General features: G+C 39.2%; 1 protein-coding gene across 1 annotated transcript in view; it reads right to left on the minus strand.

The window, feature by feature from the left end:
• Positions 1-22681, minus strand: part of FAM13C (family with sequence similarity 13 member C) — a 129967-nt gene that overhangs the window by 5431 nt on the left and 101855 nt on the right. Inside the window, 10 exon segments of the mRNA XM_037400757.1 lie at positions 3192-3279; positions 9093-9164; positions 9166-9221; positions 9224-9251; positions 9253-9308; positions 11734-11815; positions 13191-13329; positions 14285-14495; positions 19718-19783; positions 20174-20324. Coding sequence (XP_037256654.1) covers positions 3192-3279; positions 9093-9164; positions 9166-9221; positions 9224-9251; positions 9253-9308; positions 11734-11815; positions 13191-13329; positions 14285-14495; positions 19718-19783; positions 20174-20324 — 949 coding nt within the window.

A 22681-nucleotide genomic window follows, 5' to 3' on the forward strand; every position in this document is an offset into this window, starting at 1 on the left:
TAAATAAATAAATAAATAAATAGATTTCTCATTTGCTCCTGTGAAGCTGAGAAAGGTATTAGATGAGTATGACCTGATGTGTATTTTGCTTCCATAAAATTTCTAAGAAGAAAAATAGCAATCTGTTGTCTAATGGAAAATACCCAATGTGGATTTCTCACTTCCTTGAGCCGCACTGCCAAGGCAGAGGGTAAAGTATTCTCTGTCTCTGAAGATGCTAACAGAGTTGTAGGAGTTAAGATATGCTTCTGCTGTGCATTGCATTGATGTCTCACTTCACTGTGATAATGGCAACAGGCTAGCTACGGTAACGCAACACTCTGCCTGCGACAATATACTCAGAGGCCCAGCGGGGAGGAAAGCGCTGAGAATACAGCCTTGCGGCCCCAGCGAGGGAGCTGGCTCCGTGCGGAACTGCTGTGTGCATCCCTCGCTGGAACTGCCTTCCACAATCGGGAATCACTGTCTGTTCATTTAGTTTGCTCTTGCTATTTTATGAGCACTAGGAGCACTGATTCAGAGGAGAATATTATTTTAGATGAGGTATTAAGAGTCTTATCCAGCCACAAATATTTGAAAATTCAAAAATAAACCTTACAGAAACTACCTGTGCAGTAGAAAAACTTCCTGTATTAAGGAAAAAAAAAAAACCCAAAAACCAAATCCACAAGAAAAAAATCCCCAAAGCCAGAAAAACAACATGCTCCTCAGTGATAAAATTTCAAAACACAGTCATTTGCAAACTAGTCCACCATCAGCTCTGCTCCTCAACTCACGTGCCTATCAGTCAGCACCCACTGGGAACAATTTCAGCATCTTTTGGCACTGCAGCTGTGCTACTGCATTGAGGCCCGGCTACACATGCTCAGATGAGTGCATGCACGGCAGGTCTGAAGATCCCGCAGACTGGGTGGCTGTTTGGACAATAGTCCAGAGTTGCTCAGAAACAAACACCTGGTCAGCAGGAGCAACGGTGACAGTAGGCAAATGCAGGTTGATGACACCGCATGCGTCTAGCTGATTGAGTGGCTAGGAACTATTTCCGGGGGCATGCTTCACTGCAGAGGGCAGGGCTTGCCTATCCCAGCTGGTCCACTTTTCTTCCCCGGGCTTCATGTTCCATTTGATTACAGCACGTAAGAGCTCTAGGAAATGCCAAACAAGCCAGAGTAGATACTTTTTTTTGTTTTAAACCTAGTCAGCGCCCAGTCCATCTGACTTTGCTCAGGGCAGTCTGGATAAAGATGGTGCTCCTCCATACTTGTACATCAGCGGGGCAAACATTGTCACCAGCGCTCTCCACTGTGTTTCGAGGCTGCTGAGTCATAACACTGTGAATATGCAGCAGCTTGATAATTTTTTCTGATGAGTTCTCTCATTGTATTTCCAAAAAAGGTTTCTACAATAACTGACATTTTCTAGGACTGAATTTTGCTATTGTTTTAAAAAAACAAAACCCCACAAGAAACCACCAATTTTTTTTGCATAATAGGCTAAATGTCTGATTATTTTCTCAGAAGCCCAGTACATTCCATTCAGATCAACCTTTCGATAGCGCTGTGGTGTGATATTTGTTAAACGACAAGGCACGTCATAGGTTGCTAGTTCAAACATCCAAAGTAGGGAATCTTGAGGCTTCAGCAATCAACGTTCAAGTATTGTAAAAATCCATTTTATGCACCGGGATGCCTCTTTGATAGCAGAGGCACCTGTTTTGTTAATGTCACTGGAGTGCTTCTGCCTGGGCAGTCACTAATTTGCTGTTTCCAAGTCATCAACTCCCAGCTTTGACAAACTGCATGAGCTCCCCCAGCAGATCTCTCTTCCTTGGCCCCTCCAGCTCTGAACTGAGCACAGGGCCTGTGCTTGCCACTGAGCTTGGGCCTCGTTGGCCTCACGCTCCAGCTGTTCCTGGCGCCCAGGATGCATGCAGGCTCTTCACACCTTTCCCAAAGGAAAATACTTTGATATAGGTACAAAGATTAAAATTTACTTCTCTAAGAGGCATGATTACTTCAGTATGTAACTCTGTGTGGAGCCTCTCCAGATTGTTTATTTATTTTCAACAACAAAAGATGATGGTAATTTTTGCCTAACTTCCATTTCACTGCTTTAACTTCTTGACTGTCCCAGAGCTTTCTGCAACCTTAAGTCAATGGTGATTGGCAGACCTAGAACTCCCTCACGGTGACTTAGCATCACCGAGACCCCTTACCTTATGCAGTTTGCATCCTCTTTCTTAGCTGGTTATAAACCTGCTTCAACCTTGAGAAGAAACACTCTTTCTGAACCCCACGTTACAAAGCATGCCCTATTATTTATTCTCTTTTCTATCTTTGACTGTTTAAGTCCCTTTTTACCTCTGTATGGCACTAGTAACTCAATTTCTTTTCTATTCTCCTTAGGAAATATAACATCTTTATACCCTTCCTATATGTTCTCTCCATTCTTCAGCTCTCATTCCAAACCCAAAGAAGATGGACAAAAATTATTTTATCCAAGATGCAGAGAGATCAGTTTCAGATCACAATAATTTTAACAGCTGGCACTTTTTGGACACAGGCTGGTGCCACTCCCCTTGTCCTCTACCACAACAACTGCTAGTCAGGAACAGAGACAGTCATAAGACACAGACATCAAACAGGAATTCCTCAGTTGTGTATAGACACATCTTCAAATAATCATCTCACCAATGGTGGTGATTTTTTGGTTTGTGTCTACATTCAGCAATGAAGTCCCTTGAAAGGATTTTAATTAGTAGTTTCAAGTGTGCTGTGAAATGAAGGAAAACACAGATGACAGGTCATGTCATTTTTGTAGTTCATGTCTCAGATGGTGCCCTACAAAGCTTTCTCAGCTGCTAGGCATTCTAACCTTTAAAATATCATAGCAGAGCTGCAGTATGCACGAGCAAAGTCTGCTGTGGGTATATAATTCTCCACTTTCATCATCAAAACATGCAATTTCCAATCATGAAGAGAGGTACAGGGCTGCTAGAAACTCGCCCTTTTTTTTTTTAAATGTAAACCAAATTCATCAGTATCAGACAATAACATTTATATTTGAAGATTAGATTGAAATAACTAAAATTACATTGTGTAAAATTAATCTGAATATATTTAATATGAGTCAAAATATATGCGTTAGAGAAATCAGATAATTTTTAATTTACCTATCTTTCCATGGTATACTTACGGATTGTCCATGAATACTCTCAAAATATAGTAGACATTTCTGAAGATTGATTTTTTCCAAAGCCATTTGCTTTTTTGTCATATCCTATTTAAAAAAGTTATTTATAAGATTACGAGTCAGGATTTCATGACAAGGGTACAGCTACGTATCTGTTTAATAATCTACACTCCCCAGATAAACATTAGTAATGAATTCTGTTTCTGTCCACACTGAGGTCAACGGGGACTTGGCATTAACTTAGCAACAAGAGAGTCCAAATGTACATGACTGAAATTTTAAATGAATCAAGGTAAGTCTGACTCTCTCAAGGCCTAATGCAAAGCTGATGAGAGCTACAGAGATGTTTCTACTGATTAGAGCAGGCTTTAGGTTAAGCCTTTGCTAGTAGAAAATACACTGTATTTACTTTGTCGGCCAAAGTGGAGTCTTCGAGGCCTGAACTTGTGCTCTTTATTCTGGAGAAAGAAGCTCCATGAATGAAGACGTACCGAAAGGCTGGAACCTTATCTTTCTTAACTGTCATTATGTAAAGATCTAATACTTGACTGCCTCGATTTCTTTCAAAATTACTGTTCTACGAAAACAATTTAACAAGCTTCAAGTGGGGAAGCAGTATTAGGCTATTGACAGAATACTGCATCCTTATCGGGAAAGTTTCCAAGGGTACAAACTATGATCTTAGTCAATATGGCAAGGATCTTCATGTGTCACTTGATCAGACCCTGCATCTGAAAAATTTTTCTGGGAGTACTGGTTGACAGAAAGTCTAAACAAGCAGAGTTTTTTGCTTGAACATCACCGCCCAGCTGCATGCACATGAAGTATATCTCATTGGTGGGGTTTGGAAAGGCGGGCTCGCAAAAGATGACTGCAGCATATGAGTAGAAGGTGTTGGCATTGAGGTCCTGCAGATATCAGTGCAGTACTTTCCCAGAACATTTTCCAACGTTTAGGTAATGTGAATAACTGTTGTAACTGAAAAACTAAAAAAATATTTTTCTCATCCATCCTAGGGAGAAATCAATCAATGAGATCTGCATGTTAATAACTTTGCCAGATCAGTTCATAGATCATAGATAGCATTTCCCATTATAGGTTAAGTATGGTTTAGTTGCAACAAGTAAGAACAACAAATATTCCAGACAAAATACTCAGAAACTTGCAAAAATGCAGAGAAGATATTCCTTAACTTTTTAGTTATTCAACAAGAAAGAGAAATATCTGTCTTGGCTGGTAAGGGATGAAGAACAGAAAGCTGCAGCTATGCAATCAGAACCCATTTATGGAATGAAATGATAGCTTCACAATGAAATCCCTGCATATCCAATCACTCTCATACTATGGTGAACACTCCATAAATGCTGAGCATACTAGATCGAGGTGCTCTCTAAAATGAACAGAAGAATAACCTGATCAGCCAGCAGGAAGTTATGGCTGGACAGTATGCGTCTGTAGAACTGCTACGGGGAAGGTGCAGTAAGTGCAGTCCTTTAGTAAGAAAGGGCAGGGAGGTGGGCTTTCTTCCTCAGTCACAGTTCTTGCTCTGCTGGGCTGATCACCTAGCACTAGTAGTTCATTTCTGTTCAAAAATCATAACAGAAATCACTGGTACCAGAACGACAAATGCTGATTTTTTAACAGCGAGATTTGTGAGTGTAGGTGATACACCAGTATATGTGTAGGTGTCTGCTGCAGGGAGCATGCAATTCAGCTGGTATTTCTCTCCCTCTCTCCCTTTCCCCCCCTTCCCAAGATCTGCTCCTGACTCTTGCATATTTTCATCTGGGGCGGAACAGCAAGGAATATGCGAAGCTAATGTCACTTTCCACAGCCTCTGCCAGATCGTGACAGATCTGTATGAATCAGGGCCAGGCGTTTGGAGGAGAGCTCATCCACCACAAGGAAGTAATCATCCACCACAAGGAAGAACAATGGAGTTGGTGGCGAGGCAGAGTGCCTTTCTGCAGAAAGGCAACGACTAGGGTTTTTTATTGAAAACTTGGAGAAGTATTTTTAATAATTAGCCTCTACTTTTTACAAATATATCAAGCCCCAACGAAGTAATGCTCTCCTAATATCAGAGGAGTGCCTTGCTATTAACTTCGGCACGAGCAAAACCCTTTCTGTTTGCTGCCCAGATGCAGGACCACTAATCACATTTTGCCTTAAAGGTCTGCATGAGTTAATCACTCCAAAATTATCTGTTATTCACATTAAGAGAAAAGCTGCTAACTAGAACATGGGAGTATTATAAAGTAGCTAATTTGTTTATTTATTGCTGGTTCTGCAATTAATAAAAGGTTAATTCTTTCAAAAACTGTTAAGCCTGGAGCAGCTGAGTGGTTAGAAGGAAACAGGGGGTGACCATTAATATTGATTTTACCCATAAGAAACAATCTCAAGAGGGTTTAGCATTTGTGCCTATTTCATTAGATCATTTTATTAGCAATCTCAAGATGGGTTTGTATTCAGCTAAGTCTGAGATGGCTGATAATTTCAGAATCACAGAAGGCAGATGGAATCACAGAGTTGTCTGAGACATCTTAAGACTGTAGGCTACATACAGCAGCATGAAATTCAATGCTAATTAAATAAAAACACTGCTTCATAACCAAGAAGATGATGAACTGAAGCGGGTCAATAATGAGAGGACAGATACATAAAGTCTGAGAAAAGCCTTGGGGGACAGACTGCAAATGTTTAAACTAAACAGAAGGCAAAAGCTGTTTGTTGTCTATGAAGAATGAACCAGGAGACTACACCTAAAGCTAAGGTAGTGGTTTGGTTTTCATAACTTGGGACCAAAGGCACACAGAATATTTTATACTGTTGTCTTCCTCACTAGTCAGTTCCCTGAGTGCTTATGCCTCAAGCTCCCTGTTGTTCTTCCAGACAGAAAACACAGCCCCTGAGGACAGGCTGGGTGACAACAAGGGCTGTGCCTTTCACTCGGTGGCAGCGTGTGTTCCCATGCAGACCCTGAGTCTGGGTTCCCAGGGCCTACTAAGTCTGCCACTGGGGGATGTGGTGGCTCACTACAAAGCAGCATTTTACACAAAAATAGTATGAAAAAATTTAAAGGCAGGCAACAAGTGATATGTCACATCCATAGAAGGAGGCCAGTGTACTTCAGCTGGGGGTCAGGCCAAGTGTGACTGTAGCCCTGCGGTGAAAGGACATGTTTGCTGGCAAGCCACAGCTGGGGACCGCAGGGCTGCTGCTCCACCTCGGGTGGCTGAGGCAGCAGTTACATCCCCGGCCATCAAATTTTTGGACTGACTTAAAAGTCAGGAATGGGGGTTTGGATTTGGGTTTTTGAGATTTGGTGGGGTTTTTGAGTAATATGATTCAAATCATGTGTATTTGCCTTTTGGTCATGAAGTCCTATATTAATAGTCTTAATCTTTTTTTCTTTTTTTTCTTTTTTTCTTTTTTTTTTCCCCAAAGTCTTCTACCTACAAACACGGTGAACTGTTAAACTGCCAGCTCCCAGCACAAGGAGCTAGTGACACAAACAGTGACGGGTGGCCACCCCTTTCTGCGTTACCGAATCATTTGCAGGTCAATCCCAATTTTCTCTGCCTCTTCTCATTCAATAACTTTACTCACAGACTTTTTTTGTGGAAAGGGTGTTATAGTTCTGAAAACCACATTCTATTTCACATTCAGATCTCATTTAGATCTTCTTTAGACGTACTGGGTGGTTCAGGATTTTACTCTGCCCCTCTCTTAAGGACATACATTCTCTCGTCTGTATTTCAGCAGGGCCTCAGAGGCTTGCCGCAATTGAACTTCAGGGGAGAACTCCGCAGGCTTTTATGGAACCACTACCCTTGCCCAAGATAATTACATCTTGAAAGAAGAAACATTTAGCTGCTATTAGCTTACTATTAACCTAGCTCAGATTCTGGTAGAGGATCTAAATGTTATATACAAAATGAAGTGCTGCACATAAAAAAATAACTACAGTAACACCAAAGGTGCATGTAGCTGAAATGAAGCCTTTGATCTTTGCTGTAACCAGCAGACATCCTTAATTCATTTCACATCATCAATGCTATAAACCTCATTCTCCCAAAAAGTCCAGGATGACTCATCATTTAAAAAAAATAGTATTTTTTTTTTAATGTTATACTTAAGGACCTACTAAAATACATCATTTTGAAAGAGACCAATTTGACATTATATTATTACCTTTCAAGCCTCTATTCTGTAGCAGTTTTATATAATTCTTATCAAAAACCTTTTCTAACAAACAGTTCTCTCAACACAAGTTCTTTCGACAAGATTACAAGAAGAAAATAAGATCTTAAAAATTATTTGAAAATATTAACTTATGCAAACATTTAATTTACATTACAGAATCTTCTGTGAGAATATTTGAAGCCAGCTGTGCCATGGCACAGATTTAGGAGACTCTGTCTTGGAAAATCAGAAGTCCAATTAATCAAAAAATGAGGGGGACAGACACACACCCTCAGCTTACTCCTAGAAAAGAGTTTTTCTGGACAGGATTTCCTCACACTGACAGCTGTTTCAGTGTCATCTGATCTCACTCCTTGCATAATAAAAAAAAAAAAACAAAACACTTTAACAACTGAAAATATTATCATATGGTCTGCACTACTGGGATTTTTGGACTATATACAGAACAGCATGGTTTTGTTGTCATCTTTTGTTTTCTTGCAAAGGAATTCCGGCTATGAAACACTTTTTTCCATTTCAGGTTTTTTAAAAAGTGGTTTATAAAAAGAAGCAATTAAAAAATCAGTCATGTATGCAGAGCTCAAGATCTCAGAAGCACAGCACTGTTATGCAAAGTTCTAGTTTTTATATGATAACTAGTTGTTTAAGAACGAAGAATAGAAGAAAAACAAAACAAAAAATAAAAATTAACTCTGCTGGGTACTTTCTGCTACTGAAATCCACACAAATTCATTTCTTAGTTCTCACACGGTTTAGCATTTAGTTGTTCGTCACTCCTCCTTGTCCCCCTCACTCCCTCCCATTTTTCGTTCATCAGACAGAGTCTAAATGTTACTGTCAACATTTAGATTTTAGGTACCTTTGAGGACAGAATTTATTGTCTTGCTTGGCTGTATAGCATCAGGAGTTGCAACACCATTTGACAGCAAAAACAGCTCCTCCAAAAAAGGTATTTTGATGGACAATATGTATTGCAGAACAACAGCTTTAGACAGACCCTGTAACGTGCCAGGAGTGTGAAGGTATTCAGCAGAATTTTAAAGTATGTACTAGTTTAATAACAGAAATAAATTGCCCAGCCAAGTGAATATGTTTCATGGAATATTGCTCCTACATTTAGAAGAGTAACTGAGAGCACAGAAGAGCAGAGGAAGTGTCAGCACAAGATCAGAAGGGTGAAGCAGTCTGGATGGTTGCGGGATCCATGTGATCTTAGTGCAGTGTTACCAACTGGGCAGAGGCTTTCAACATTTCTCAGATTAAAGGGGACCTTTATTGTTAAAATAACTTCAGGAATATTTTTAGTCACACAGTTACTGTGGACTCATGATAGGATTGCTTTTGCTGTCACCATCTTCAATACACTGGAATGTGCACCTCCTGCGCACACAACCTCAGGTAACCAGGTGTCAGCGGTGCCTGGCAAACAGTTTTGTACATGCATTTCTAGCAAAAGACACTTAGCACTATTTAAAAAAACCTTCTGCACCTCTTTTTCTGTGTAACTTTTTTCACAGAAAAGTCACTGAAGAAAACTACACTAGAACTCCCATCTCATTAGGGAGAAAATGCACTGCCGTGCCAGAAGACACAGGGTGCGCACACCCCAGCATACCGAGACAGCTACATGCTCACTCATATCTGCCTCTGATGATAAAGTTCTGAAAGAAACAGCCACAATTGTTAAATACCTTAATAAGTCCTCAGGAAGGTTTAAAGTGTTGTCTTTTCTCCTTTAATCGTCTCAGCACACTATCCATGGTTTTCTTCTACTGAGGGAGCTGATTCCATGCTTGTTGCCTCCTGTGTCCCAGCCTCTTAGAGGTCCCAGTGCTTTCACAATGATCATTTTCTTTGGGGTGCCCTAGAGGTACCGTTTTGCTCTTCCGACATTCTGAGTTTCAGCTCTGAAAGGCAATATTTGCAAAGTTTCCTCTGACACTACAAGAAAAAAAATCCCTACTTGTACACAATTATCATCATACCACAGTTGTGTAGGAAAGTAACTGCTTCACTCAACTTATAACAGCTTTTACCTGGTAACAGGAAACCCAAGGGTCAGGGACGAGATGTGCCCAGGCCAATGAAATTTATAGTACCTATGTACTTGTCCTCTTCCTCCTCCAAGCCCATCTTTGATATAAAAGGTGAGACTGAAGAAGCACTGGGTTAAAGTGTGGTATCTCGGTAGGAATTGGTACAGAATTTCAGTGGGAGTGAGGTTTAGGAAAGGGGCTTAAAAGGACAAACAGCACTTGAGATTATTTGTGGGAAGTTTGATTTGGAGGGATATGGAAGCAGACCTCGCTCTCTCTGTCCCCTTTCTCCTCATTAAACCCATGTACTCTCAATTGATTTGATGTCTGGATAACCAAGCCTGCTGTGGGGTTGCTGTCTAAGGATGCAGTCCTTCACAGATGCCTTCCTGGAACAGAGGCAGTGTCTCCACAACCACCTGCCCCACTCTCACCCCCAGCTGTGCTCATCTGCCCTCGAGCGAAGGCTCTCCCCTGAGCAGGGCTGGGGATGCCAGGCTGCGGTACTGAGCCTGCCATGCCAGCTGCCAGGCGGCTGGAGCCAGGTACTCCAGGTCCTCATAACCAGCCCCATTCTTCTCTAGTACAATATAAACCATAACCCCTCCCTTCCAGAGGCCACATTGCCATCACAGCCAGGCTGCTGAGATGGTCCTCACAAGGAGGAGCAGCCACTTTGCTTAAATTACCTCCCTTGGCAGAGAAGCACCTGAGTAACCCAGCAGAAGACATAGAAGGTTAGAGTGTGTCCTAGCTTCCCAGTCAGCAACCTGCCTGCATGCAATAAAGTATGTAAGTGTATTAGCTTGACACTGAGCAAAGACCCTGGAGCTCTAGGGACCTGCACAGAGCCAAAAGGAAATTGAATTAATGGTCTGAATTAGCTCCCGTAAAACCAGGCTTTGTTCCATAGCACATGCCTGGCTGGTGAAGGACCTTGGGCAAAGCAGGAGATTGATGGCTCCAAATGTGTTAAATTTACTGGAAATCCATGCAGCGACATAACATAATTTTTTGCTGTGACAATCTGAGGAATAGGCCAGGCTTGCAGAGGAAAAACAGTAATTCTTAGTAAACTTATAGAGTTGGAAGGATGGATAAGCCTTATGAACTTGAAGAAGTACCTACAAGCTCTTGAGTGTATTCACTTTCAATTGCACTTCTCTCATGAACCTCATGAATCTTGCTTCACCTTAAAGCAGCGCCATTGTTCAGGATAATAAAATCAAGGGTGCTCACAGGATTGAGGCATTTTGGGTGGGAAGGTGAGGCTGATCTACGCAATCTAGGTCCCCCTGGCTAGCTGAAGCAATGGTTTAAGCCAGAGAGATAATTTCATAAAGTTAACTATGTAGTTTGGCTATTTCCTCTCGTTTGCCCTTCCTGCATTTATAACACAAAGTTCAAGGGGAAATAATAATCATCATCACCACCACCACCTAGTGATCATGCAGCATAGTAGTTAATGAAGAACTTTCCAGAAGAAATTTACTGAAAGATAAGTTTCTAATTCTGTTTTTACCACAATCACAACCTCTATATCTACATTCTTAACTATATCCAAAACAGAGATGAAAGTTAATACTACAATTTAATTAGTAGTGAGAATCCATGTATAATGGATATAAAAATATTGTAAAATTATACAAATTATTAAAAATATAATAAAATTATTTAGATAAATTATAAATAACCTTAAAAATTAGAAAGAAAAAAACACCAAAACAATCAGGCTTGGCTACATTCTCCCTGAGGGCAAGCATGTGATACACCCACAGATGTAACCACAGTTAATGGAGCAGTATGCAGACAGTCAAGGGCAACATTTCACCCTCAAGACCAACTCTAAAAACACATCTTTCCCTGGTATTATGATCAAAACCATAAACACTTTAGAGGTGCATAACCTCAGTCCTGAAGAAACATTTTGCACCTACATTTTTACTATTACAAGGACACTTAACTTTGTAGTTCTGTATTTCAGACACTCAGGAAAATATTCAGAATAACATTGCCTTTTGCATGAATGTTTATAGTGATGAGAGAGAGATGACGTCTTTTTGCCCTTCCCCTTTTAGCTTTGTTATGAGGGTTTAACTGGCTTACTTTAATCCTTACTTTCAGGAATCAAGGCAAATCATATCACCTAATATCTTTATTTATTGGGAGACTTACTGCCATGCACTGTGAAAAATAAACAGAGCACCAAGGTTAGAAAACTAGCTCTAATGTATTCCAGGTGCACTCATACTTACAAAAGCTTCGGTAATAAGTAAAATGATATGCCATTATGTACCTTTGAGCTGTTTACGACCTTTGGCCAAATCATTCATCCATTTCAGAACTTCAGGATTGGAAGTCTTGTCACCATGAGAAGGCTGAACATAAAGAAAAAGGGAAGAATAAAACAGAAGGAATTGATGGTTATACAGTCAAACATATGAAAACCTATGCACACACAGTGTGCTAAAAAATGTCCGTAGTTCCAACTGCACTTTACCATAGACTTGTGCAGAGCATCTGCCTTGATCATGGTGCTGATTTGTCACGACTTACCTCTGCCCATTGTGGCACAGCACTACATGGATCAGAGTACTTTGGCTCTGATCCTAAAACCATTTAAGTCCCTAACTAATTGGATAAGTAATCTCAGTGACTTCAAGAGGACTGATCAAATACCTAATGTTAGTCAAGTTCCTAAGCAATTTCCAGGATGGTAGCAAAAGCACTCCTTGCAGGGATAAGTCCTTACTGATCTAAGACAGGGATTCTCTTGGGAAAGAGTACTATAGTTTTAACTGAACTGCTTCCTTAATCAAATGAAAAAATCCTATGCAACAGGATTCCAAAAGCAACAAACAACAAAAGCCTTGTATATCAGTTCTTTCTTTGCATTTAGAAGTTACTTCCAAAATAAAATCAATTCACACTGGATCTTCAAAACTCAGATATTTATCATGGCAAAGAAGTTTTGCAAAATTAAACCTCTGAAATAATTTCTTTTCTGGTCACAGTGTGATGGCTGTTTAGGTACGCAATTTTACTCCTAAGAATATATGATGACCATAGGACAGTACAATTCATGAATTATGAATTTAAGTTTTCAGTCATTGCTGTGGTTACAAGGTAATATAAAATTTGCTTGATTTTCATTTTAATGTAGTCACAAAAATATTACAAACTTCCCTGTTTCAATTGTAGATGTCCTTAGCATCACAGATGTTTTGATATGTTTATACTGCACAATTCCCATTACACGAACTAGCTCTATATGAGCAATGATCTTGCACAGAGCATACCAGTGACTTCAAGCAACTCCCACCAGCAGCACATCACGATTCCTATTTCTGCCATCAGTTTCTATTGAGCCACATGCTTCGGAGGTTTACAGGAGTCTGCCCAAAGGAATCTGCACAGCAGAGCAACAGTTTCCTAACAAATGACTTCTACAAAATAAATAAGTAACTTTTCATCTTTTGAATCATTTCGGCTCACAAGCCTGTCAGCTGTATTTCACTTCTCTCACATCTAGAAGATAGATATTTTCCAACAATGCTACCCCGAAGAGCAAGTAAATTAGAGTCTTAGAACTACTACATACAGTGAAAGATGATAAAAAGATTCCCTCGATGATTTTCCCATTTCATTTTTAACAAAAATACCCCTTCTCCTATTTTACATAAGTTTAAACACACTAGGATTCTTGCCCACCTCTTGTACTGTTTTCCTTTATCTTTTCAGTTATTATCTTACCAGGTATTTTTTTTCTTGCTCAAACTTTTCTTCATACTTCCTAATTTTTCTCTTGAGACTCTGAAGATGCTTGGTCAGTTGTGCTACTGTTTGTGGTTCTTTGCATTCTTCACAGTTACACCTAGAAGAACTTCTTGGCCTGCAAAAGCCAAAAGCATGGTAGCTGGATCAAAGAACTGACTGCAATGGACCGTGCCTTGTTTCAGGCACACTTAAGGCTTTCGTAGCACTTCAGAATTTGCAGCTATGTTCTTTCAAAGGATAGAGACAGTTTCGTTTTACAAAGTAAGCATAAAATAATTGCTTTTGCTTGAAGGTACCCCTAGGGTATACTAATGAGTTCACCATCTGTCTTTCATTCTCTCTCTTTTTGTTAAAATTAATTGTGAGATTTCTGTATATTTCTCAAAAGTTTAATCTAGTAGGTCACAGCCTGATCCAATACTTACATTTAACCACCCACACCTTACTTCACAAATCTTTCCACTGTAACGGGAGATTGTAACAACATGATTCGTAAAAGGAAGCTGAAGGAATATTTTATTACTGCAAATAAACATTATCCTTTTGAAGGCGGTTTAGTTTCTGATTTTTTACAATTGCAGATCAATAGATCTGATTATTATTCATATGCAGCTGACAGCTATGTATATAAGCTTTTAAGAAAGTACAGTTTATGTCTGAAAGTAGAGCTTGATTTCTGGAGATCACATCTATGGACTATTCGTACGTTCTATGACACTCGTATCCAGTGAATGACTCAAGCTATAGTTCTATTACAGCTGAAATTTTTAGTATTATACCTTGATAACCCTCTCTATCTTATGTTCACTCATCAGACTAGTTACTAACATTTAAAACTGTCCTTGCTCACTATACTTAAGAAAGATTTCAAACAGTATTATACTGCGTTATAACTGAAAACCCAGTAGATCTTATTTCTTCTATTACAAACTAACCACATCAAAATATATTACAATAAGAAAATTTCTTTTTTGTGACGTAACAGTAACTGAAAAACCATGAATAGTCAAAGACTGTGGATTGTACAAAAATTATTTAAAATATGTAAGAATTAAAATATATTTTCTTACATCATGAAAGGCTGAGCACTTGGTGGAGAAGGGGCAGACTCTGTGTCTAGATTAAATCTCTGGCTTTGGCTAAAGATAGAGCAGCGTGGTGACAAAAGAGGATTGTCTCCATCCGTAATGTGATACAGCAGTCGACTGGTCCCTAGGGAGCAATGTTCTTGTGGGCTGCTGTCCATGTCATTCTGCCAGTCTCTGTGGGCTGGCACAGGCTCTAGAAAGAAAGCATAAACCAATATGGACGGAGGGTCACTCACAAGATATGTAGCTACCTGGATAAATATAAGTCTATACCTACAGAAGTACTCAAAACATACATTCAAAGCATTCAAAGTAAACAGCAAACAGTTCAGCAAAGTATCACGTGCAGGATGAGCATAATACTGAGGATGAGAAAATAGTTACTGGCTTAACATAAAGCACTTGTGAGTTCCACAGGGGAAGGTGGATGGGTGTGCTTGTAAACTGTGAAGTATAATACAAAGATGGAGAGTTTCCCAGAACAGTGGCATTAATTATATTTTCATAGATCTGTTTGCTTTTGAAAGCCACATTCCTGAAGAAGACAATGAATGTGCAAAACAAGTTCAATTTTGTGATTTAGCCTTTAGTCCTTTAGTCAAGAGAAAAGCAGATCAAGAATACAGTATGTCCTGAGGCTAAGAACCTCCGACGTTGCTTACAGTGTCCTGCAGAATTTCATTAAGATCTGAAGCAACATACCCATGGTTCGAAAGAACACAAGATATGAAAATAACAACAAGAAGCACCAATAACATTCAAGGTAGTTATTCAAGGTAGTGTGCAGTGACTGCTACTTGGAGGAGTCATGCTTAGGATACTATGTTAATATTGTCTCGGACTATAAATGGAAACCTCACCTCAGATGCCTCAAAAGGTAAAACTTGTTTTGTAGGGATGGTCAAGCTAGAAATCAGAATGATTTATTCTGGACTGAAAAAGCAAGAATTGGTGAACCTCATCACCCTGCTTCTGTTTATGAGCAACATGGAAAATAACAGGCACATTACAGAGACTGCTTTCAGGGAGTACCAAAGAGTTCATCTTCCCTTTGTTGTACCTGGGTACATTAACAGGAAGAACCATTCAGTATTCTTCCTCACCTCAGTGGGTGAAATGGGTGAGGATGATCTAGCCTAATCAATATTTTTGCTATCAGATGATTGTGCCTTAAAGCAGCTTATACTTTTAGGGAGAAACTCCTCACTCTCATAGCAGCTCTTCCCAAAAAAACAGTTAATATATGCTAAAACTAAGAATATTCTCTGTCTGAGGTTCCCCTACAACAGTTTCCATAGCACATAATATTTTACACCAGTTACATGATTTTTTTCCTCTAAACCCGTGTATATATACAGCCATTGAATCCATACATTATTTTGTATTTCCAGGCAACACATGCATTATTTCTAATAAGTATTATATTTGCAATATAGCATGCATTCTAATACATTTCACAGAATCTTTTTATTCAATAAAATTCCAAAACTGCATTGGAAAACAACTGTACGTGGATTTATTCACAGAAAAGCAGGGAAGTTTAGAAAAAATCTTTCACTTTCTTTCCGTTTTCTCCTTTGTACATGGGACATGACATTCCCATGGTGAGTGGATATTTCTGTCAGGATTTTAATGGAACATTTGCAATACATTTTATTTGACCTCTGCCCAACAGATGCTGAAGCTACAAATCTATCACTGCACTGGGACAGTGATGACAAACTAGCTCTGAATAGCACCCTTCAAAGAAGCAAATATTCATTTAAAAAATAATAGTTACAATGGCCTAAAATATTATTTTATCAGGTACTATCCAAATGGTTTTGCTTTACAGACAAAAAATCCAATTGTATATTGTGTAGTCACATTTGTCTTGTCATGCAAAAGTTACACATGACTTTCGTATCTGGAAGTTCATCTGCTCTAACAGCACCATCAATTATAATTATGTTAAGCATTTTCACAATGAGACAATGAAGTTGATTATTAATTCTAACCTAGCATCTTTCCTCTAAGTGCTTCATACTCTGTAGATCAAATTCAACTCTCCAAGATACTAGAGCAACACCCAAAACTTCTATATTGTGTATGAGATTCCAATCCTCCCACAGAGAAGCATCTGGGAGAAGCAAGTGTAAAGCATTTACCAGTCTGGAAAAAACAGACAACATACATTCATAGTGGCTGGAATAAATGTTGTTCTGTAAAGAGAAATGTTGTCTCTTTCTGGCAGGTAATCTTTCTTTACCCTGTAAGACTTTAAAAAATTAATAGTTTGGGTTGGGGTTTTGGTTGGGTTTTGGGTTGTTGGGTTTTTTACTTCTGAAAAACAATTTTGTCAGTGAGAAGAAACTGGCCTCCTATAATTTCATCATCTTCGAATTTCAAGGAACACGTAATCACTGTGAAATAGGTTGACTGAGAATAGTTTCACTCTTTCTTATGCTCTGCTATTAAAAGGAATGAATTCTTTTATATTCATATGAAGTAGCAGTGTCTTCACTGTGAAAGGAAAATGAGGTAATCAAAAATCAGCCAGTCTGTGTATGATAAGAGCAGGAAAAAAAGTTTCCAGTATTTGAACTCTAAATTTCTGTGGACCTAAAAGTACTCCTCTTGCAGGAGGCAGCTTGTACTGCTGTTAAACTATATGGTCCTTTTCATTTTCTCCTTTTCACATTTACAACCAGGCAATTTTACTAAGCCCATCCCAACCTCAGAAATGGAAATACGCACGCATTCAAGATTAAACACTCCTGAAAGATAAATGCAAAGGACAAGTAGTGGCTGGAGCAGCTCCAGTGTAAATCCAAACAGACAGTGCTGCAGAGAGTTCAAGGAGTTTTTTGTATTCAGCTAGAAAGTGAAAAGGAGACAACCTGCATGCCAGGTGAATTTGGGAATATTGCCCAAAGGCCAAGGCTCTTCCATTTCCTTGGAACCAGGGCTTCCTGACAGCATTGCTGTGCTAAAGCTTGCAAACTGGTGCAGCTTTGTTACGTGCCCAAGAACGGGTTTAGTTTCAACTCTACTACATGTACATTAAATTACTACCTATTATCCAGAAGTAGTCAGTCAGTCATATTGATTCATTTATGTGGCCCGGTTACTATAATAATGGAACATCTCAGGATGATGACAAGTTATAACCAACCTCATTTGTAATCAAAACTTAGCGTCATCATCTCAATTCCAGTTCTGCATAGACACTAAGCATTATTCTGAGAGTAGCTCCTGAACCGACAAAATATCTACCAGTGTTCACGTCTGATCTAGTTTTAGCCTCTATTTTTTCCAAAATTGGGAACTAAAGCCACCTCTAGCCAAGCCAGTAAGTTGCCCCTTAGCCTGCATCTACTTCGCTTCATCTACTCAGTCCAGCTGAGCACTGGCAAGAGCTCACCACAGGACTTAAAGCCAAAGTAATGTGGACTTCAATCATGTGACAAGTCATATGGTACAAGCCTGTATTTCTGCATGCGATATTCTTTAAGTAAAACAATAATACGCTGAAATCTGTTGTATATAAAAAAAGTATATGCAGGTGTTATGTGTTCATTCCTCAATATGCTACATCTGTGAATACCAGTATCAGAATTTTTAATTTAAAAGACATTTAAAACATCTTGTAGTTAAATTCAGCTGCTCACTGCTCGAGTCACATATTTGATGTATACTCATATCCAAAAGATATAGAAAGTACACTCCGCTTTTATTTTTTTTCCCTTAACCCCCACCCCCCCACCCCCATCTTAATAGCCCCTTGCAATTCTTTCTGGTCCTACTTTTCCAGCTCTAATTCAAGTTTTTACATATTCAAAATAAACTGGAAATTGATTACTTTGCTTAGAGATAGGAATTACTGCTCACCCCTTAAAATTTGCATCCTGAAATACTCTGACGTTTTACTAGACTGTTCTAGCTTCATTCACCATATATATAGTGTATTTTTTCTGTTTGTCGACTACAATGTGAAACAAAAGAAATCAAGTAGACTACACAATCATGTTTATTTTAAAAATAATAAATCTTGTTATTAATATTGTTAATATTAAAACTTTTATTGGCTGATTTACAGAACAAAGGCTAATAACTAGTGATTTAGTATATATGGCACGCCCTCTAAGAACTCTGCTCCTAGCCTGGTACAAATCTCTGGACTTCCGTCCAATTTTGAGCTGAAATAGCCAATAGTGCCATGTGACAACTATACCTAAACTCTGTATCAGAAAATTTCAGTAGTAACTAAAAGCTAGAATTAGGACTACCTCTATCTATGCAAAATGGCAAATTATTAGAAAAAAACCACAAACCACAAAGCAGCTGTTAGCAAGAACGAGTGTACATTAAAATCCATTACATGGGTAAGCTTTAACTAAAGCACAAGTTCGAACTGCTAGAGTGACAGAGCATGCTCTGAGCTGTGTGAGAGAAATGCTACATCATTCAATATTTGCCTGTGTAGCTGGAGATAGGTAAATAGGAGCTAGAGAGGGTATCAGAAATAAGGGTCACTAAAAGTATAAAAAGAAAATCAAACCAAATTGGCAAAAATAAGCAAAGAAAACAATTGTGAAACTACAAGAACAAAATAATGCAGTAAACAGGAGGAAAAAATCACCCTGCCATAAAGGAAAAGAGTCAGTGCAGATTTTGCATGGGCTGCAAAATGTCTCTGCCTGTGCAACAGACAGATGTGAATCTGTCTCTGCCTCAGATCCATGCAAAGGGATTAGTATGACTGCAAGTTCCGTAACTGTATCCAAGAGCTGTTAAGGTATTTGCCTAGCTGAGCTAAAGCATCCATATTTTTTATTTAAACCCCAGGATATTTAGTGTTTTTTACATTCCTTCATCTTTATAATAATTTGGATTCTACATACCATTCTCCTTAATTATGCAATGCAAACCCCAAACTTTAGAATTTTTTAAGTACAACACCGTCATTTGTGATTATTATTTTTTTTAGGTAAATAAAAATTAATGTTATTTCTTGCTGAAAATTCTAAGTGAACAGCTTCTGAAATAAATTCCTCTAAACCCAGCCTTTATTCTGACATAAAACATTAATTGCAAAGGGATTACTGATCTATCTGTGTTAATTTGGACCATACATGGTGAACGATTTAAGTATTTGTGTATTCGTGTCACTTGTCTGTGAGATATATTAGTCATATTGCCTTTGACCTATTTTTCACAAACAGTGATTCCTCTTCTACAGAGCATCACGACTCTGCCAGCCCTGTGACTACAAGCTATGAATTGACAAAAATAGTGCCGAGCCTTAGGGCTATTTATTTGCAAGGACTGGTTTCCATATTGAGGAAAGAGGGAGAGATAACACACCACAGTTTGCCCAGATAGGTAACAACATAAGTCCATGAATGATTAAAATCCACATGATTTAAAACTCACCTTCGCTATCTCTCTGCTGATGCATTAAATTAAAATCAATAATAGGAGAAATGAAGTGATATTGCTCTGACAAAAAGAATGACAAAAATAGAATTACATGATATGGCAAGTGATCTCACACAATACAGACATAGGAAGTAAAGAGCGTAAATTTACTTGGGGGGGGGGGCGGGGGGGGGAAGCACAGGAGATTAAAACTGAAAATAAAAGAATTGGGATTCTTAAAACCTGTCTGAAAAGCAAGACTCTCAAAAAACCAGAAGGTTATAGCCATTATTTTCCATTCTTTATACAGGTATCACTCTTTTTTTACATTACACAGCATTTGCATCAGGAAATGGTGCTTTGCATTAGTTCTGCACTGCTTCCCAGAGGACTGCAAAACTGATATTAAACTGCAAGTCACAAGCTTTTTTATAATTGCAAATGAGAACACATCATGACATGATCGCTTACCTCCACAACTAGCCCCATCAGCTTGCGCACTGGTTTGGACTGATGAAGGGGTTGGATCCTTGGGTGCCGGCAGCTGAGGAGTTTCTTCCTGGGTTGGCAGAAATGCAGAGCACAGATCGGTTTCGAGGGCTTGTAGCTTCAACAAAGAATTCTGCAGACAAAAGCAGAACATTGGGCTAGATAGAGAACAACAGAACACAGCGATAGCTCTTCAACTCACTGAGCCCATTAGCAGCGCTTGCAAAGGGGTGTTCCAATAGCTGCTCTAAGAGGATGTGCAAGAGGACAAACATGCACTACTCCATTACTTTCTTGACTTCTGGTTATTTAAGCCCCAATTTACATGGATTATTCGTGACACGTGGGAAAGATGACTTCGTCAGCAAAAGGCAATTTATTCTAGGAAGCCAAACTGAGACGGTGTCCCTTTTCTTGGTCTGGAAGCAATACGTTAAGCAAGTATTTCATTCATTGGGCTGACATCACGATCTGATGACATTATGTCCCTCCCCATTTACCATTCATAAAAAAACAAATCTCCCTCTTCAGCCAGTGAGTGCAGTACGCAGCAGTGAACAAAGAGTTACTGAGAACATGCTCCCTCACAGGATTCTTGGAAGAGATATCTTTTTTAACTGGCTTTTTTACTGATGCTTCTTTATGTAGACACAGCTTTTCTGTAGGCTGCTGCTGTTTCTACAGGGCAACCAGATCATTTCCTGTCTGCTGCAAAGGTAAAATTAACCGATCATTGTCACTTGCTACGGACAAATCAATGAGGACAAGGCTGGTTATCTGTAACATCATTTCCAGCTACTGTGTTGTGCTTGGTCCGGTTCTCATTTTAATCTGTAATGCTGCATGCAGTGTTCAGCTGTACGATCTGACACAAGCATCTTGCTGTGATGTAAATGCTGTGAAAGCCCTAATCACCACCTAACTGGGCAAAATGAGTCACTGCCGATCCTCCACACATTCAGCTCCCCTCCTCAAGGGAAAGAGAGCTTGCAACGTAAAACAAAATCACACAAGGCTAATAATCACACAGCTGGCACACACAATATGCGTAAAATATTAAGTCACTTAAGCTGTGCATATTTGTGAAGAGCATTTTCTGGGAAAAAAAAAAAAACAAAAAAACTTAGTTGCAACAGAGAAAGAATTCCTTAGGTTTATGCCCTGATAATCTCCTTTCCCCACTCTGTCAAAGACTTGAAACCAATATATTGATTCATTTAATGAAATAATGAATTTATTTATTGGAATATTTTCCTTTGTATTACAATATGTCACTTATGTAGTAAGTAGTTTAATATGTCTGCATTATTTTTATTGTAATACAGCCCTTTTATAAACCCAAGGATGCCAGTGTTTCTAGGTTAAAAAAAAATAAAAATGAAAAAAAGGAAACTAATTTGACTGAGAACAGCAGGGAAGACTTTCAGCCTTGATCCTTTTGTCCCTTTCATAGAATTCAGGCAGTGAAAAGGGAGCAGAAAGTAGCTCTTCCTAGGAGATACCTCAAAATAGAGAAGTTTCGAAAAAGCACAAGATCAACTTAACTAGGTCCTGCGACTCCCTTTGTGCTGTCAGGAGTGCTTCAAAATCCATAGCCTGTTCCACAAAAGAGATTGGATTACAATCAGACACTTGGACTTTGGCCTCAGCTTAGGTCAAAAAGGAAATCCAGGAGCACCTTCCTTCTCCTAGCCCCAGAGCCAACAGGAGCTCTGGCCATTCCTATCAGAAGCAGTTTGATATTAGAGACATGTGGACAAAGAAATGGCTTGTGTTACACATTTGTTTTAGAATTATGTTCCTCTCATTTGTTGTCAAGATACATTTTGCCATTTTATCTTATAATACCGGGAAAGAAGTGATTGCAAGATCAAGAGCACTGTTTCATAATTAAAAGCCTAACTGTAATACTATTCTTTAAAAATATGGCATGGTATAGAGATGGTTTCTATGATGAGGCAGAAGGTACTTCTGCTATTCACAGGTACAGGTTGCATTAACAACCTACCATCCTCTGGCCCTTCGCAAGGATAATTTACCCATCTTGACCAGCAGTGCCCCATCTTTGCACTACAGTTTCCCCAGGACTCTTGAATGACTAGCATCTTTTCCTTGTCGTTTACTGACACTGTTTGGTCCAATATTTTACATATATTACTTTAAGCTGATCTGGCTCCTTCAACAGGTCCGCTACAAAGAGTACACCAGTGTGCAAAGGTCCTCAACAACAACTTTCAAGTGGCAGTGAATTTTCCTCATCCAGGGGAGGGTGCTGGCTTGAATCATACCCATGGCACTGTTTCGGGAAGGGTTTTCATTACGTGACAGGCCCATTTTCCACTGCCTCTCATCCCAGCTAGACCTAAACAAAGTGGCTGTGGAATTATCACAACAGACGGGCAGCATTTTACAGTCATTAATGTTATCTAGCAAAAGATGACTATACCAGTTACAAACCAGTGAGGACTCTGATCCCAGCCCAGCCCTTAT

This window comes from Falco rusticolus, chromosome 9 (genome assembly GCF_015220075.1).
Source record: "Falco rusticolus isolate bFalRus1 chromosome 9, bFalRus1.pri, whole genome shotgun sequence".
Lineage (NCBI taxonomy): Eukaryota > Metazoa > Chordata > Aves > Falconiformes > Falconidae > Falco > Falco rusticolus.